The following is a 19,157-nucleotide window of genomic DNA, read 5'->3' as shown; positions in this document are numbered from 1 at the left end:
TAATATCAATAGAACTCAATCTAAGTATTAAATACAATGGCTTCATATTGTAGGTCACTTAAGGTAAATAAATAGAACAAAATTCAAGAGAAACAATAAATAAATAAATAAATTGAAAATAGTGCGTACGTAATTACCCCTAAATACAGACGCGGATTTCTGAAGAGAAAATGGTCAAGTTGATAATGCCGTACGTGTCAATTAATTTCAAAGCAAATAACTATTTTCCATTAGTCATAAGGCGAAATAAGAAAATGGTCAAGTTGATAATACTGTACGTGTCAATTAATTTCAAAGCAAATAACTATTTTCCATTAGTCATAAGGAAATAGAAAGTCCTTTAGAAAGAATAGACCATCTCAAACGAACTCTCATATTAGCACTTGATATGTATTGTAGGACTTTGAAAGCAAAGCAAATCCCATGAACAGTAATATTTGTTCTGGCAAATATTTACCTCAAAAGAGTAATCACATCTTAATACAAGGCATAAACAACTAATATGGTTTAGAAAAATGATTAAGAAACTTGTAGTATTTTCACAAATATCCGCAGTCTTTGTGAAGATTTCTGGAGATTTGGTGGAGATTTCAATGGGACATCTTAAAGTGAATATTATCGTACGTATTTTGATATTATTTGGTAGGTCGCTTGCCGTAAACTGAGAAACTTCTATCATCACGGTCTTCATTTAACCTCTTCTTCTTCATGTAGGATTTTTCTGTTTTAATACCCCTCATCCTCTTTAACCCTTTCCCTCTTTCTCCTGCTACCATACCTTCCATCACGTCACTCATGATACAGTTTCTTCTCGGTCATTTCTCTAACGGCTTTCTCTTCCTCATTTTAATTATATGTAAAATTGTTCTTTTCTCTCATTCTATTTCTAAAATTTTCTAACCCATTTTTGGTTCGACCCTAGGCAATTGTCTCCATTCTTCTCCATACCCACTCCAAAACACTGCAGTCTTTTAAAATTAGTTTTGTGTAATGTCAATGTATTTGTCCCATATAATACAGTACTTCATACGAAACGTTTTGTGATTTTTTTTCTCAATCTTTTATTCAAAGGGCTACAAAATATAGGTTTCTTCCTAACTGCTTGTTTCCTTGTTTTTATTTCACGTTCACTCATCATGTCCTCATTAGTGTATAGGATTTTTTATTTTCTTTTTTCTTTGTCGTTATTTAGGTTCAGTATTCCATTTATTACAGAGATATAACTTAGTGAAGCGGAAAACATTTTTAGGAACAATTGTGCAGTGTTTTTTTTTTTTTTTTTTTTTTTAATGGAATCCAAATTAGCAATTGTGTGTTATTTAAAGAAAAGTATGGAATTGGAACATTGTGTTTGTGTTATTATGCCAACCATGAGTTTTATATTGTTTATTAAAGCATATGATGAATTGTTTGTATGTTACTTAAAAAAAATATATATATATATATAGAAAGGAAGGATCATAAACCGAGCAACTGTTTGCGTACAATGTTAAGAAAAAGATAGAGCTGTGCAATTAAAGAAAATTACACATACAAGAATTTGTTTGCGTGTAATGTAAACGACACAATAGGTAAATCAGACTTTGGTTATTTGAAGCAGTGGTTCTCAACGTGGGTGTTAGCGCCCCCATGGGGCATTCTCGTTTCAAAATGAGCACTGGAACAAAAAAGGGGCGATTGGGAAGAGATAGAATGTTTAGGAGGTATTCGAGATATCATGACCGGACGAAAGCCTTTATGCATTTTACAAATTAACAAATGTTTAAACTTTTTTTTGCTAATAATAATGTGGATTCTTCAAGCCTGATTTTAAGAATTGAACCCTTTTTCTTGTTCTTAGACTGTTTTGTCCAAGTCTTACGTTCAATCTTGCGCATGGGGTAGATTGGATTAAGATGACGGGGTTACTCGGGACAATCGCATTCACCCAAGGAGGCGCTAGGCTCGAAAAGGTTGAGAACCACTGGTTTAAAGGAATATATAGAATTGATAAATTGTTTGTGTAATTGAAGTGAACTTGTACAAACTAGGAGGAAAATGTAGTGTTGAATATTATTTTGAATATTATTTTAAATATTGTTTTTTTTTTTTTTTTTTTTTTTACCAAGAACAGACTGAGTAGAAACTGTACATTATCTGAAGTTCGAAGATTCATTATTTGTAAAGATTAGTAGAAGCTGCCCAAATTTTGTGCAATTTGATTGTATTTCTAAAATCAATATAGGACATTAATTTCTTTTCGCCTCAATACATACACACATTTTATTATCCAAAAGTTGTTGCCATCCGTACATGTCAAGAATCGTTTTCAATAATTTGGTATGTTCCTCATCGCTATATACGAGTGTTGCATAAATGTGTTAGAATATTTTGGGAACAGATTCGTTACATCAAAATAAGAAAGGAAAAAAAAAAAAAAAAAAGATCATATGGACCTGTGGTCGGAAGTGCATAGCTTTGTAGTTATAGGGTGCCAAAAACGTGAAAGAATGAACGTTAAGGTTGGTGTAAAGGGACAAGTTTTGCCAATAGATGTCACTACAGTCTTCGTCTCTCTCTCATGTATTTTTTACCTTTCACAAAAATTTACGATTTCTCTTACAAACTTCAAGCTAGAATATTCAAATTTTTAGAGAAGGAATTTCATAACCTATCGAAGACAACAATCCGTGCCGATTTCTCATTTAGAATTTTCTTCATTGTTGAAACAGTTATATTGTTAAAGGTTTGGATATCCCTTTCAACAAACAAACCATTTCAACAATGACGAAAATTCTAAATAAAAAATCGGCACGGATTGTTGTCTTCGATAGGTTATGAAATTCCTTCTCTAAAAATTTGAATATTCTAGCTTGAAATTTGTAAGAGAAATCGTGAATTTTTGTGAAAGGTAAAAAAATACATGAGAGAGATAGGAAGACTGTAGTGACATCTATCGGCAAAATGTGTCCCTTTAAACTAACCTTAAGGTTCTACAGTTCCACCACTATAGAACCGATCGTAGTCGGGTCAAGACATCACTGAGGAACTGGTGTGTGTACTCTCTAAATATCCATCTTTCAGAACCTCCGGTATCTGTACAATTATTTCTAGAGAAGGTGTTTGGGAGTACCTGCACTTACCTCTCTAAAAATTGATGTTCAAGTACTGGGGAATACTTAAACATGGATATTTTGATGGTTCACATACCAGTTCCTCAGTGATGTCTTGACCCAACTACGACAGGTCACATAGTAGAGGAGCTATGAATTTTAAAGTTCATTTATTTCACGTTTTTGGCACACTCTAACTCCGAAACTATCCACTTTTGAGCACATGTCCATACGAACGTTCTTTTTTTTTAAATTTTGATATGAGCAATCTGTTCCCAAAATTTTTTGTAACACCCTGTATATAAACGAGTGACATGGAATCAATCTCTGGGCAATAATGAAAGAAATATATTCATAAGCTACTTATATTTGTTTTTGATTGATGTTTAAAATATATGTGCGTTAATTACTTCTTATACTGTATTATCCACAGGTTATGATATGTACGTACTCATTATCGTTTTCCGGCTCTCTCTCTCTCTCTCTCTTTTTTTTTTTCAATTCCTATTGAGTAAAACATTAAAATACAGACTAGTTATTAAAACAGATGGACATTTTTAAAAGACCGGAATTGAATACATTTCACCTACCAATAGCCACTTTTAACAGATCTCACTTCATTAATGCTTGATCTAATAAAACTGCAAATTAATGCTGTATCTACAGAAATTGGGAGCCAAATCTTATTCCGAATTTCATTTTATAAAATGTGTATAACTATAAAGTAAGCAATAATAATAAAAATCAGGTTTTATGGTAATAAATGTTTACCCAATGACCTATTTTTTTTAAAAAAAAAAAATGCATTAAAAGGATGTACCATATTGGGAGCGAAGTCAAAAAATACTAAGAACATCTGGCAACGATTTGTTTCAGAAATATCTATTAAAGTATGTAATAACTGCAATGAAGCATAATCATATGGGCCCTCCTTTCTGGGTATCAGTGGCGGATCTAAACCGGGGTCGAAAACGTTTTTTGAATGACAAAAATAATTATATATATTTGAAAGTTTAAGCTGTTATTTATATAATAAACTCATATATACCTATCATGGTCAGGGTTCTGTGTGGTCCCCCAGTTTTTATCTTCTAGATCCGATACTCCTGGGTATGGTTTTCGGTGGGGGAGCATATATGTCAATACAGTTGTTCTCACCCCACTTTAAACTGTAGGTACCGTCCCATATAGCCTCGTCGCTAACAAAAGACGTAAATACGTACAAAACAACCAACTATCCCATGAAAATATGATTTGATACTACTGCTTTATTGAATTGATGAAAAATTACGCAATCTTTAATTCATGAATTGACACAAAACGATAGTATTCACGATAGAACAAACGCCCAGACTTGAATCCAACGAAAACAATCATTAATAGAGTTGAAAACACACGAATTTACTGTAGCATCAAATTTTCTCGTCCCATACCCCAGTTTCAATCAGTCTGTGCTTGGTTAGCTAAAAGATACGTATAAGTAATAGGATAAGTTTCTATAATCAGTTCTAATTAGTTGAAGTTCCTAAGCAAAGCAGATCTCATTTAAGGGACATCCGGGACCGGTCGGTTCTCCGGCTGTTCGAGTCTGATGTGAATGGAAGTGCAGTGCCAATGTGGGACCAGGACCAATCCTATTTCAGCGAGCCTGAATTCGACAGCGAATACCAACATCAACACATCCATAAGACCAAAGTGAGTACACGATCTTTTTTTACTTATTTTACTTTACTTGGTATCATTTATGCGTGTAAACAGCTGGCATCACTATTATTGGTAGTGTTAATTCCTCTGAGACAGTCGGTAGGGGCAGTTTTACTCGCAGGCAAAGTTGAGTGCTCTGACCCGTGATCAAGGGGGATTTGTTTGATCATTCACTCAGAAAGTGTAAAGAATGATAGGACTTTTGAGGGAAAGGTGCCCTTGGTATGGCTCTCAAGAATGATGGTACTGCTTATGACTAGGGTTAGTGATGAATTTTCAAGGCATTATTATTTCAAAATAACAAATATGTCCTTTTAGGTTAAAAAAAAGAAAAAGTAATCTTTTTTTTTTTTTTTTTTTTTTGGTTCAGAACCCCTTGTGGTAAATTAAAGCAAAGCCGTAAGAAATATTTTAGTAATCACTTCTGGAGGACACTGAAATTATTTTACAGGGTGTGTTCCATAATAATGACGAGCTTGTCGAAAACACTTATTTATTTTTTAAGAATATGACCTTTTGCATAAGGGCGCCGATTTTTCTGTAACTTTGGGGAGGGGGGAGACATTCAGATGTCTCTTTGGTTGCAGACAAGGTTCTAAGAAAGCATATATGAGGATATTAAGACAAATTGAATTCAAATTATGCCAAATATTGTATATTCATAAAAAGTACATATAACAATAAAAACACATATTCATAAAATACTTTGGGCCCACATGAACATTGGGGGCCCGGGTCCGCCAGGATCGGCGCCCTTATTTTTGCACTTAAAATGTTCATACGAATTTTTTAGTTACATATCTATCAACTTGGGACGCCAGATTTTCACTGTAAACTAAGTGTTCTTTTATATCATATATGAGAAGTAAAATGCGAGTTTCGTAAATATTTTACTTACCCCTAGACATGTGTTAATAGAATCAGGATAAAGCAATGGGAACAGTTTGGTAGTAACCAGTTACTAAGTTCGTATTTGGAAAATGTCCTTCATATTTGCTAACTTCTAGTTTTCAGACTTGAATTTCACTAAACAACTTACTGTTTGTTTGGGATTGTAAATGAGCATCATAAATCTCGTATATAAACTCAGTGAAGGCCGTAATTCATATTGGACTTGTGTAAACTAGAACCCAATATTGTAATGTCTGATAACTTCAAGAAGGGAGGAAAAGGATGCTTTGTTTATAAATGATTAATGGGAAACAGCAGCAACCGTACAGTTACGGAGCATATTTTGACGCCGAAAAAACATGTTTATTAAGCATTTTTTTTTTTTTTTTTTTAAGAGAAACCCATAGCAAGGAACATTTCTTTAGCACGAAATGTATAATTTGCATAAGGCTCGTTTACCTAATTCGTTCGCATGTTAAGTTATCGCAGCTTGTATCTCGTAGATTTGAAATAAATCGGCTCGCTCAAGACACGCCTCGCGCACAGTTGGCAGCTATAACCTTTTATCACATTTCCATGCTATGAAATCACTTAATTCATTGTTAGTTATGTTGAAATCATACTGAGAATATACAATGCATAAAACTTTTTAAGATTTTACGCTCCGATATACGCCAATTGACATGATATTACAATGATATTTTGATTTTTAATGCACTTCCGTAAGCTCAACCCATTTTTTTTTTATTGGAAAGAATGATTTGATGAGAATGAAGAAAATCAAAAATGCAGGAAGTGAACCAGATAGTATGTACAAAACTCTATTTTATGAAGTAATAATTGTTTTCCACATCTTCCATATAGTGTATAAATTTGGATGTCCAACAATTATGGTGTCATAAACTGGTCACCCAAATTTCTGGTCTATCAGAAAAGGCCTGGTAAAGATTATTAGTATATTTATTGTTGTGTAGATACCACCTAGTTTACTTTCTGTATTTCTATATTCTTCATTATCTTTAAGATATTATTTTCTTCATTATCTTTAAGTTATTATATTATTAATTATCTTTAAGTTATTATATTCTTCATTATCTTTAAGTTATTATATTCTTCATTATCTTTGAGTTATTATATTCTTCATTATCTTTAAGATATTATTTTCTTCATTATCTTTAAGCTATTATATTATTCATTATCTTTAATTTATTATATTCTTCATTATCTTTGAGTTATTACATACTTCATTATCTTTAAGTTATTACATTCTTCATTATCTTTGAGTTGTTATAATCTTTATTATCTTTAAGTTATTATATTTTACACTGTCTTAAGTTCTTCACTAAAATTCAAACAAGTGAAGATTAGCTTAGCGAAGAGTTTTGACAACATATTAACGCATCACAAGTTCATTTTGCTTCCTATTCTTATGCAATACCTAGGTTATAAAAAGGCAGAATCTATTCCGAGTATTAAAATATAATCCAAATTACCACTCGGATTTTCATTTGGGACGCTTACTGTAGCACTGTTTGGATCTAGGGCCCACACTCGCCCAAAGCATGTGCTTAAAGCAGCGTTTCCCAGTATTTTTGATGTCGTAGATCCCTTGTAGCAATCTTTTATTGAAATGACGGTCCCAGCAGGAGCATCATTTGAGGAGGGCAGAGAGGGCAGTGTTCCCCTTGAATTTGAGAAACACATGCTTTTTAATAAATTGTATTCTAATATACTAATAGAAAAAAGGCGTGTAACTCTTTATGTGGTAGACAATCTTGCATCTTCCTGGAAAATTGAAATAACACTACCGTACCCAGCGACACAGCTAGACTGGTTGTTACCCGGGTCAACAATCGTCTTAGCGCTCCCCCGCCCTGACCAACGAAACCAAAACACTCCCCAACTACACTCCCCTGATATTGGCATCACACAGTAATTCTCCTATTCCATTTTTTCTTCAAGTGGTAAAGCTTGATTTCAAAATTGCAGTACGTAATTTAATTTTTAGTACAAGACAAAACACCAAACTAATTAGTATTTGATTGCCAAATAATCTGAGAGTGGCATGGTTGACATATTCTTATAGTCTTACCATAATAACTGCAAATCACAATGTTTGTGGAATTATATCGTGATATGCATGTAGAATGAATCAACAATCTGTTGCTTTAGAATAGAATAATTATGACAAACAGTCAAGCTGTTGTCTCGAGTATTATACTCGGACATTTTGCAAATCTCTTAAATCGATATCAAAAAAAGTTAAATGAAAACACAAAAAGCTGGAACTTAAGTTTAACTTTGTGCACTGTTAAAAATACTTTCTTGAATCTGAGAAATCGTTTCTTATCTGTGCACCGAGAATATCTTTTCTTAGAAACAAGAGTTTCAAACTCCCATTAATGAGAAATGAAGAAAAGTAGATGAGGTTGTATAAAGCGAAACGAGAAAATATGTTACTTTCCTTATAAAATGAGAATTGCTGAATCTCATTTCTAAGAAAATATTGTCTCGGTGCACAGATAAGAAACGGTTTCTCAAATTTAAGAAATTATTTTTAACAGTGCGAGCTGTTTTGGCTGCGAAGGTTTTTTTAAATGTCCTTCAACGATAGCTTTGAAGCTAACTTATGCTTTATGGATATGAACCTAAGGTTGGTGAGTCGTTGCTCTGTTAAGTTTTCGAGTTTTTTTTTTTTTTTTAATCTCTACTTTGCTAAAACTCCTTTGCTTGCCTTATAGTGAAAATAAATATTTGCCCAGTTTTGCGCCCCCTGATCCGACGCCCTGGGCTCAAGCCCCGTTTGCCCCCCTTAATTACGTCACTGTCTGTACGTAATCTCACTAACTTCAAGTGAGCTTATCAGTAAATATTAAAGAGCTAAAATTTCCAGACAGTCTACTAATTTGTCATTAACCTACTGCTACTACTCGTTGTAGAGAAAAAGAAAAATAAAGAGTTTGAGGAGAGACATAAGAGATGAGAGGATTCATCTCCTGAAGATGAAATGATGCGACATGCCTTTTCTCTCCGTCACTTGACCGCTTTCTCGTCGTCGGTTGAATCAAACTCTCTTCTAACTGCAAAACTACAAGTCTCGAGATCGTCAGATTAAATTGGCAAATGCTGAGAGAAATGACTTTGTCTGTACTGGGATGTATGTATGGGAAACCGGAGGTTTTACATTGCTTTGGAATAGCCTCCGCTTTACTAGTAGTCCATTGATTCCAACACCGCGGCTGCTACAACCTCCCTTGACCTCTCTGTATTGATCCAGAAGAACGCTGTGTTGCCATATCACGTGTGTTACATCGGTAATAAAATTTTCATGTTGAGTTGTCGGTTTAGCAAAGCTCGCAAGTTTTCCCCGTTTCCATATTCAACAACGCCCCAATCCTCTTCGTACTTTTTCAGAAAAAAAAAAAAAACAGAATTTGATCGTTTAATCTTCTCGTAACACTCAGACTCAGACCATGGCTGCTCCATTACCATGGTTAATGTCTTGCTTCTTTTCCCTACTCTTGAAAAAAAAAAAGTCTGAAAGATGGACCAACACAATGGAAACACTTATATTTGTTTGACAGTTTTGACTTGTTCTGTAGTTTTCTTTCTGTTCTGTACTTTTTTCATTTTCTACAGAGACTTTAATTTGTGTTCTGTTTTTCTCAATAATTTAATGAATTGGCGACAGTGTAGCTGTGAGATGAATGTCGCCGTTTCCTATAACTTACTTTTTTTTTAATGACAATAGTTAAGAATTAGCAATAAAAATGTGTATATGTCGTGTATGGAGTTCGGATAGCTCGTGATGGGATATTTATTTCTGGGAAACGAAGTCTCAAGTTCGATTTCTGTTCAGTACATCTGGTAAGATAAGCCGTTCTTACTGCATTAACTTTTCAAGTTCTCTGACATCCATTTACATTTGTAAAATAAATGAAAATGAAATCTTTTAAGTTTTACGTCCCACGATTATGCCGGTTAGGCTAAAGGAGATGGTGATGATGAGAAATGAATGAAAATGGTGGAATGAAGGAAGTAGGAGGAAACGAGAGAATCCCAAAGAAACCCACGCACACGGTGTTTGTCCACTACAAACTTCACTTGGAGCGAGCTAGGATCGAACCACGAACCGAATGCACCAGAGGTGAACGCTCTACCACTGAGTCTCCGCGGCCCCAGGGAGAACCCCCGAGAAAACCCATGAACACGGTGTTTGCTCACTACAAACTTCACTTGGAGCGAGCTGGGTTGGAACCACGGACCCAATGCACTAGAGGTGAACGTTCTACTACTGAGTCTCCGCGGCCCCAGGAAAAACCCAAAGAAAACCCGTGAACACGGTGTGTGTCCATCACAAAGCGCACTTGGCGCAAGCTGGGATCGAACCAGTAACCCCACGCACCAGAGCTGATTGCTGTACCACTGAGCCACTAAAGACGGTAAAGTGTATAATGCAATGCGTACATTTGTGAATGAACATAACTGCGTTTATATTTAAAGATACCTGAACATTTTCGCTTAGTTGTTAATGCAACCCGCAACTCTTCAATGTTTTGAGGGTTGCTTATTAGTGTTATGCAATACGCACAGTCTTATCCAAAAAATCGTGACCACCCAGCTCTCTTTGAAAAGTACTGTACTCTTATCTACAATTGGAATTAAATCAAAGAAATGTTTGTTTTTTTTTCTCAATTCACGTCTTTTTTTTTTTTTTTTTTTTTTTAAGATCCAGTTTTGGAATTTCCTAGACACGGTTGCCTGAATATCGCCTTCTAAATTACGGTGGGTAGCGAAGATTTTTTGAACAAGACCATACATGAATGAGTTAATGAATAGGATATATTTAGCTACTGTTAAAATGTTAATGGATTGACTCCATTAAGGAACTTGCCCGAAATAATCGCTCTAGCTATATATTGCTAAAAAACAGAAACCAAAATTTCGCTTTCTTACAAGAGATCGTGTGGAGTAACTGACATACGAATCTTACAAGGCCAACTACCGTGATTCCATTATTATTAAATTTACGTGTAATGCAAATTCATTTTCCAAAAAAAAGGGTCATTTAACTAGCTTTTCTATTTCAAGTGTGCCCCTTCTGGTGCTGCTGTCGATCTGTGTTTTCTCGTACCTCCCTCGAAAGAGGAGGGAGAAGTTGCTGCGACCGAGATCTTTCAATTGTTGGATGCAGAAGCGTTGCCACAATGAACTATTTCGCAGATTTCGCTGTGCTCTATCTTGTTAACCATTCTAAGTAGCCTACAATCTTCACTCGTCAGGACCACACGTCTGAATAACAAATTGGCAACACAGATTCACTTCTTTTCCCTGTGTACAGAGGTAGGGGTGGAGCCAAAGTATTTCCGCATATTTTCCGAGGGCACACCTGAAATAGCCAGGCTTTACGAAATGCAAACAATTAAAATTGCAGTTAATTCCAAAGCAAAAAGTCGGGGGATGGTGGCTCAATAATAGAGTGCTTACTCCTGGCTCGTTGGGTCTCTGGTTCAATGCCCACCCATCGTTCCGTGAATTTTCTCGAGGCACTGCAGTTTCCTCCTACATTGTCATTCCACCTATTCCATCATCATCGTCCACTTGCCTTAATTATCCGTCTCCCTTAGTCTAAAAGGGGTCACGGTGGCTCAGTGGTAGTGCGTTCACCTCTGGTGCGTGGCTTCCTGGTTCGATCCGAGCTGGCGTCAAGTTTTGCTTTGTGGTGGACAAACACCGTGTATGTCGGGTTTTCTCGAGATTCTCCTATTTCCTCCCACTTCATTCATTCCACCATTGCACTCATTTATCATCATCACCATCTTCTTTAGCGTAGCCGGCTTAATCGTGAGACGTAAAACTGAAAGATTTCATTTCATTTCCTTAGTGTAAAGGGCGTAAACGTGGGACGTTAAACTGAGATTCCATTTTCAAAGTAGAAGGTAAGTTACTACAGTAATTGAAAGTAAACAGTTTATCGTATAGATCAGCGTTTCCCAACCGGTGTGCCGCGGCACACTGGTGTGCCGCGAATGGGCCGCTGGTGTGCCGCGAGAAAATCGAAACAAATTATTAATTCTATACGAACCAAATTGCAAGACAGGGGAAAATGTATATTTCACAATACTATGAACCTCTACTATAAATCTACAATTTTAAATTTCATACTGTGTTACTTTTCTGTACATTTTTAATGTTGAAAAACGTATTTATCATTGTCATGACCATTATTACTTCTTTATTGTTGCAGACTATTTCGTAACTTGAAATTTTAACATATCATTCAATAAATTCAACAAAGCAAGCATGCATACAAATTACCTACATTTGTGTTTTAAAAGTATAGGAGATTTGTTTATTTGTTCGTTATTTAGTGATCTTCCCTTTTAGTTAGAGGTTAGATACAGTTTTCGAAAGAGAAAGTGAATTTTTAAAAACCCGAGTCCTATATTTCATTGCTATTGTTTTCTATTTTAAAATTAGAATGAAAAATAAGTATAATGATTTAGCACGGGGGAAAATCAGTGATCGAGCTTTCTTCTCTGTAAGAAGGAAATTAGTAATCACATTAAAATACCACGGTAATTATATATATATATATATATATATATATATATATATATATATATATATATATATATATATATATATATATATATATATATATATATATATATAGATAGATAGATAGATAGATATAGATATATATAGATATATATAGATATATATATGGGTGTGCCGCGAGAATTCAAGTTACACCTGTAGTGTGCCGCAAGTTGAAAAAGGTTGGGAAACGCTGGTATAGATCAATGGGGTTAAGAAACAAAGATGGCACACATTCTCAACACTTTTAAGAATATACCTTTCTCTGCTGGAATTATCTCCGAAATATAGCTGTCTCTTAACTATAAGGGGGCCGCGGTGGCTCAGTGGTAGAGCGCTAACCTCTGGTGCATGAAGTCCTTGGTTCAATCCCAGCTCACACCAAGTAAGCTTTGTGATGGACAAACACCGTGCCCGTGGGTTTCCTCGGGGTTCTCCCGTTTCCTTCCACTTTTTTCATTCCAATATTTCATTCATTGCTCATCATCAACGTGGACTTCTTTAGCCTATCCAGCGTAACGTGGGACGTCAAACTTAAAAATTTCATTTAATTTTTCATAACTACAAGATTGCTGAGGCTAAATTTTTTGGATGTTTCAACCTAAAAAGCCTTTAAAATTATATGGTTGAGTAAGAAATATGAAATTCAGCTGCGATATGTAACTATACATAAAACAAGGATGCGCAATTTTAAAAGTTAAAGTAAGGAGAAAAAACGTAAACAGATCATAATTTTGTGGCTTGTAGTTGCTTATTTGTATTTGGTTTCGTCGTGTGGCATCTCTCAAAAGTAGTTTGTTTAAGAAGAATACAAATTTTCATATCGCGCCGACGATGGAGAGACAGCCGAGGCCCAAAAATAAAGTTATGTAAACAGAAGCGAGGTATATGAACCCTGAATCATTCGGGATCTGGCACAGAAACGGTTGTAAAACACCAGAAATCAACCAATACATGTTATGGCATGTACTAATAAACTCTTTTACTCTCGCCTTCCTTTACTTAAAGAAAACTATTCCGCCTCGTTTCCTCAAGGGTTGCCAACTGTCGGCTTGAGCAATCATGAAGTACCATCAGAAAGTCTAAAGAACTATTTATATTCTTTAAAAAAAAAAAAAAAAAAAAAAAAAGTATTTCGTTGGATGTGCATATTTCCAAATCATTTATTCAATTTATGGGCCTTTGGTAGCATATTTCACGTTTTAAAACGTCCATTTTCAACAGAAAATCTATATTTACAGTTTAAAGTGATATTCAAACCGCATTTACCGCTTTCGGGAATCGAACTTTATTCTCCCGCGCCTTAATCGTAAAAATGAAATGACATCTTTCAGTTTTATGTCCATGAATAATCCTATAAGGTCATGGATTAATAAAAGTGAATGATTGTAAAAGCATTGCTGTAGTGACAATGTGGAAGGAAGCGGGAGAACCCCGAGAGAACCCACGGATACAATATTGTCGATTATAAACTCTGCATGCCCTGGGATCAAGGACCCCTCGCTTATATTATACTCGCCTATATTATATCAATTGATTTTGTTGATATTTGTGGACAATTATGAGTTATTAGATTTGTCTCTGGGGATTTAGTAACATCACACTGCGAGCTTATTGGCTGACGCCATGCGCCAATTCGGGTAACGCGGAGTATAGTCGGATTTTGTTATCAAGTTTAGAGATTGTTTGGAATTCCGTATCATTTTCAGCACAGAGGCTGTTTGAAACAACCCTACTATTTGACGAGTGATCCGAACCACTATTCGAGTTTGTATCCAACAAAAAAAAAAAAAAGTTCCCCTATGGTATGTTAGAAGATAGATAAAATAGACACAAACCATATTTTAAGCTTTTTTTTTTTCAAAAATTGTTATTTGTTAATTGATGTTGATATTGTTCGTTAATAAATAACAGACACTTCGGTGATGAATTAAAAAAAAAAAAAAAGCTCCATGGAAAAGTTTATAAACAACTTATTTACATATTCGAAATAATTATGTGGAAATGATTCATCTGAATACAATTCAGTTATAGCTTTCACGGATATTTTTTTCCCATTCTAACTTAAAAAATGAAGCCAACAGTAACACGTATTAGTGCTATGAACCGTGGTAAGTAGATCAACAACAGCTCAACTGCATAAATCCAATATTTTAATAGATTTTGATAAACATTGTGTAAAACAATATCCTGTTTACGTCAAATAACTGGATTAGTAATCATAGTATTGATTTTCTTCATGGAAGAGTGACCTCAAGCTTCAAATTATTTGTCAAGCCTTTTCTTTAAACAGAGCTTTTGTTTTGTATTCTTTTTTCGTACGGATAAGTGTTGATTATGTAGCAGTGTCTTCTAGAATTACCAACTGACCGGTATTTAACCGACTGAATCGGTAGTTTTGACAGATTCAACTATATATTTTTATGGATCAATCTATCCAATATATTTTAATCAAAAATTTTTTTGTATGCCTTATATCTGAAGAACTACATATAGTGTAGCTATGCCCAAACTATCACTTAACTCACTATGATGTGCTTATTCCATAGAAAATACGAAAACTCGATTTCGGGGCCGTTCAAAAATTTTGTAGCTCCTGATTTAAAAATTAATTATTGACCAAGATCGCAATCTTTTGATCCATTTTTTATCATTCCTAAAATTCTTGTTAAGGATTAAAACAAAATTATTTCAAATCTGTTAATGAGTGTCGGTAATTTTATTTATCAGAATTGGCAACCCTCGTATCTACCATGTAAAAATTTAATAGGAAGAAAATCAATCTAATTTTCAGTACATAAAAATAACGTAGTATTTCATTTCATTTTAAAGATAATAATTCCTAGTAGCTGCAGAAAAAGTACGAAGTGTGAAAAAGTTATATAATCCTTTTTACTCTCAGGTTTTAATTATTAAACAGTTTTTCTTATGAACATCATCAGGGGAAAAAAATAAGAAGCTTTAATCGTAGTGTTGTGTTCATGAACTGCTCGATCATAACGAAATTTTGGAAGACCTTCGAAATTGATTTGTTATAGTGAAATTTTGTTAGGTTGAAGTAAGTCAATTCGGAAGAACTTACCTGTTATTCTATATGTACTGCAGAAGTACATTACTTCAACATGGATTTACAGGCAAAAAAAAATATCGAATGAAGCCGTGACTTCCATAATCACATAAGTCCAGCTGAAGAGATATTGAGAAAGTCAATAAAAACTGAATGTCTTGGAAATTTGAACTTGCAAATTATATATATATTTTTTCCTACTTACACTTTGCTGGATAACAAATGTCACTAAGTATTAAAATAACGAGTATTACAAGTAATTTGCCTATAATAAAATAATGAAAATACTGGACTTGTGTTATTATGGAACTTATAAGTCTGTTACATTGGTTTTAGATACTATAACTGTGATTTGGAAAAGGAATACACTGATGTTTAAGCAATACCGTAATGTCTGGAAATGAAACAACAGTCATTGTGCATAAACTCAGTTTCTATTTTCACAATAATGTAATACAAGAAACAACATATTTAGTTTACTCATATCTTTCCGTCACTTAATCAGAATCCCACACTGATTCCTCAGTACTGGGAGTTTGATCTTTAACGTAGTGGTCCAGAAATATTTGAAATTTGCTTTGCAGGTGAAATTGAGGAAAGATATTTTTTTTAAAATATTCCTGACTTTAACAGCTTTCAGGGGAATTTCAGCTCTATGCCTATATGCTCTCTCTAAGTTGTTCTTCTCATCAACTTTTGCTTATCTTGTCGTCATGAATGTTTCCGTAACTAAGCCACTTGATGTCTTACTTGCAGTTATTATGGTTTTTGATCTGTATTCAATTACTCAATTAGGGGGCGTGGTGGCTCAGTGGTAGAGCGTTCACCTCCGGTGCTTGGGGTCCCTGGTTCGATCCCAACTCGCGCCGTGTGGACTTTGTGGTGAACAAACACCGTGTTCGTGGGTTTTCTCGGGGTTCTCCCGTTTCCTCCCACTTTGTTCATTCCACCATTTCATTCATTTCTCATTTTCACCGTCTCCTTTAGCCCTGCCGTCATAACCATGCGACGTAAAACTCAAAAATTTCATTGCAATTATTCAATTACTGCATGTGGCGACAGTGGAACATTGTCCATCCTGTTATGATTCTCAGCAACGTTAAACTGGTACCGGCTGTTTACTTTCCGGAACAACACAGGCCCATTAACTTGTGTGCTAATGAAACTCAACACGTCAGTAACATGCGGAAGATAAGGAAACCTGTGTGGTTTCGAATATCAAACGATAGAGCCAACGGCGCCGACTTTCCAAAATTTATGTGGGTGCATATCAATGGTGGGATGTGTTTTCAGGGAAGTCTCGATATTTGATTGCTTTATTTTTATTAAATAGTTGAAATTTTATAAACAGTTTCATAAAGGACTGTGCTGTGATAAAGTAAAATATACCGGTACTATAAGGATAAGTTGAGGTTGCTCTAGTTCAGTTGGTAACACGGTTGACTTAAACGCAAGAGAAACAGGTTCAAACCCGGGTCCAAACTAAAAATCTTGTGGGTGCGGCGCACCCACAAAATTTTTTATGTGGGTGCCGAAGCACCCACGTAATTGGCGCCCATGGATAGAGCTCAGTTAGACAATTACAACGGTATATGCAACTCGTATAGTACTAAAAAGTGGTCTTGTGTTGTTGACTGTATATAATTAAACAATGAAAACATTCAAGTATAGCTGAGAAAATTTCAGTCGTTCAGCATCTATTCATCCATTCTTTGTGCAAGTGTTTATTTTCAATAAGGGCACATGTTAATAATTCTTAAAGGAAAATGTTTAAGTTAAAATGAGCATACTTACAATAAGTCCTTAATAATTGCAGGTTAGTTTTTAATATTTTATAATAAAGAGAAAATCTGTCTTGGTTGTGACTCAATCCCTTATTTCTTGCATTGTGGAAGATACATATAGCTTATTTTAGAGAGTAATGATCATTGGTTACTTTCAATCGCTGTCCTTCTCGACTAATCACGTACATCTTTGAAAAATGGCTGCCATATCGTAGACAGAAAAACTAAATTTTCATTCATTATACTGAAAGTTCGAAATTTGTCAAAATGTAATGTTTATGGTAATAAATAAGGAAAATGAAATACTTCAGTTTAACGATCCACGATTATGCCCATTAGGCTAACGGAGATAATTATTAAAGCAAGTGAATGATGATGGAATGAGAAAGTGGGAGGAAACCGAAGTACCCGGAGAAATCCCACAGACACGATGTTGTCCACTACAAACTAAATTGGCCGGGAATCGAACAAGGGACCCCCACGCACCAGAGGTGAGCGCTCTATTACTAAGCCACCGTGTTATCCCCCATTAAATAAGGAAATGGGGAAGGAACTTCGTTATATTGGTATTCATTACACCGACATTTGATTATAATCGATTCATTGCTTGAGCCAAATGAGTTACGGTTCGATCCAAAAATGGTCGACTCTTTTAATGAATCATTCTTAGGTGAATTAGGAATAATAGGAATTAGATTTCTGGGCTTTTGGCATCTATGGCCAATGTAGCTCGTCACGTTTGAGGGATGACGTCCCTCGGCGAACACAGTATCCGGGAAAGGGAGAGAAGAAAGGATGGGGGAAGGAAGGAAGCGGCCTGGGACCTATAAGTTTGGAATGAGGAAAACCCAGGAAAACCTTATTCAGCGTTTCACACTTTTTCGACCGAGTGCCCCCACCGGGAGTCGAACCCAGGACCGTTCGCACCGAAGGCGAGAGCGTTAGCGACTACGCTACACGGGGCCACTCTTAGGTGAATTGTCTGCCGTGATCTAAAAGCATGAATTGGAAGATTGTATCAGCGAATTGGGTACGGTTACAGCTTATATGCGCAACGTTAATATGGGTTATATGAGAGCCTACTCCATGCTTGATCTGAAATATCTGGCTCATTTGATCAAATCATTTTCAATCAATTGGTATGATCGAAATATTGAATCAAATGATCGAAAGCAAACTGCAGAATTCTAAGTCAAACGGTCTATCTCAGTATGATTGAATCTTTTTCGAGAATCCTTTTAAATTGATAATTAAAGGAGAATAGGCCTATTATGAAATTTCGGATGAAATTGAATACCTCATGTTAAATAGGCTTCTCCATATGATTGAGCGGAAGAAGGTTATGTTCTTGGATTCAATTCATTTTCTTTATACTTCACGGGACCATGAAGTTAAATACTGTTTTAGGTGAGTCCCATATTAGAAGAGATTTGGAACTACCCTTTTACAGTACATGCATTGTGGAAAAACAGTATTGTTTTACCTGCGACCAAGATTTCAACCCGTGATCAAGATATTACAAAAAAAAAAAAAAAAAAAAAAAAAGAAAAAAAAAGAAAAGAAAGAAAAGATTCTCAAATCTTTAGCATTGCTTATGTTGTTAAGCATTGTCGTAAACAATATTCAACCTTTTTTTCTCGCGTACCTCTAGACACAGTTCGCCATCCAATTGTGTACTCTTGAAGCTGTTTAAAACAAATTAAAGCGAAATGAACGTATTAAGCTTAGTACACATTCTGTTGATTAAAAAGGGACACTAACAGAGACCCAATAAAAGGACAATCGGTGTGCCAATCAAAAGACTATTTACAGGGGATAAAGTGCACACCCGAAAAAATTAACATGGGAAATTTCAAAACATATGGGAGACATCCAGTTCTACTTAGGGGGATTTTTGCCTCATTCTCCCTGATAATTCGCACACTGAGGACAATGTTAAAAATTCAAAAACTGAAAATAACTTTAAAACTAACCAGTTAATGACATGACTGAGCTTGTTTCCCGGACATCAACTAATCG

At 35.2% G+C, this 19,157-nt stretch overlaps 1 protein-coding gene across 25 annotated transcripts in view; it reads left to right on the top strand.

Annotated features, from left to right (window-relative positions):
• The window catches only part of LOC145668871 (coiled-coil domain-containing protein AGAP005037-like), a 1,021,830-nt gene that overhangs the window by 780,549 nt on the left and 222,124 nt on the right, over positions 1-19,157 (top strand). For 24 of the 25 annotated variants that reach the window (XM_081737111.1, XM_081737106.1, XM_081737121.1 and 21 more), the window contains one exon: positions 4,631-4,787. In XM_081737111.1, coding sequence (XP_081593237.1) covers positions 4,631-4,787 — 157 coding nt within the window. The remainder of the gene's footprint in view (positions 1-4,630; positions 4,788-19,157) is intronic. The other variant, XM_081737107.1, reaches the window with a different exon arrangement.

This window comes from Thermobia domestica, chromosome 13, assembly GCF_964235325.1.
Source record: "Thermobia domestica chromosome 13, izTheDome1.hap1.1, whole genome shotgun sequence".
NCBI lineage: Eukaryota > Metazoa > Arthropoda > Insecta > Zygentoma > Lepismatidae > Thermobia > Thermobia domestica.
This window is presented reverse-complemented; position numbering and strand designations above follow the sequence as displayed.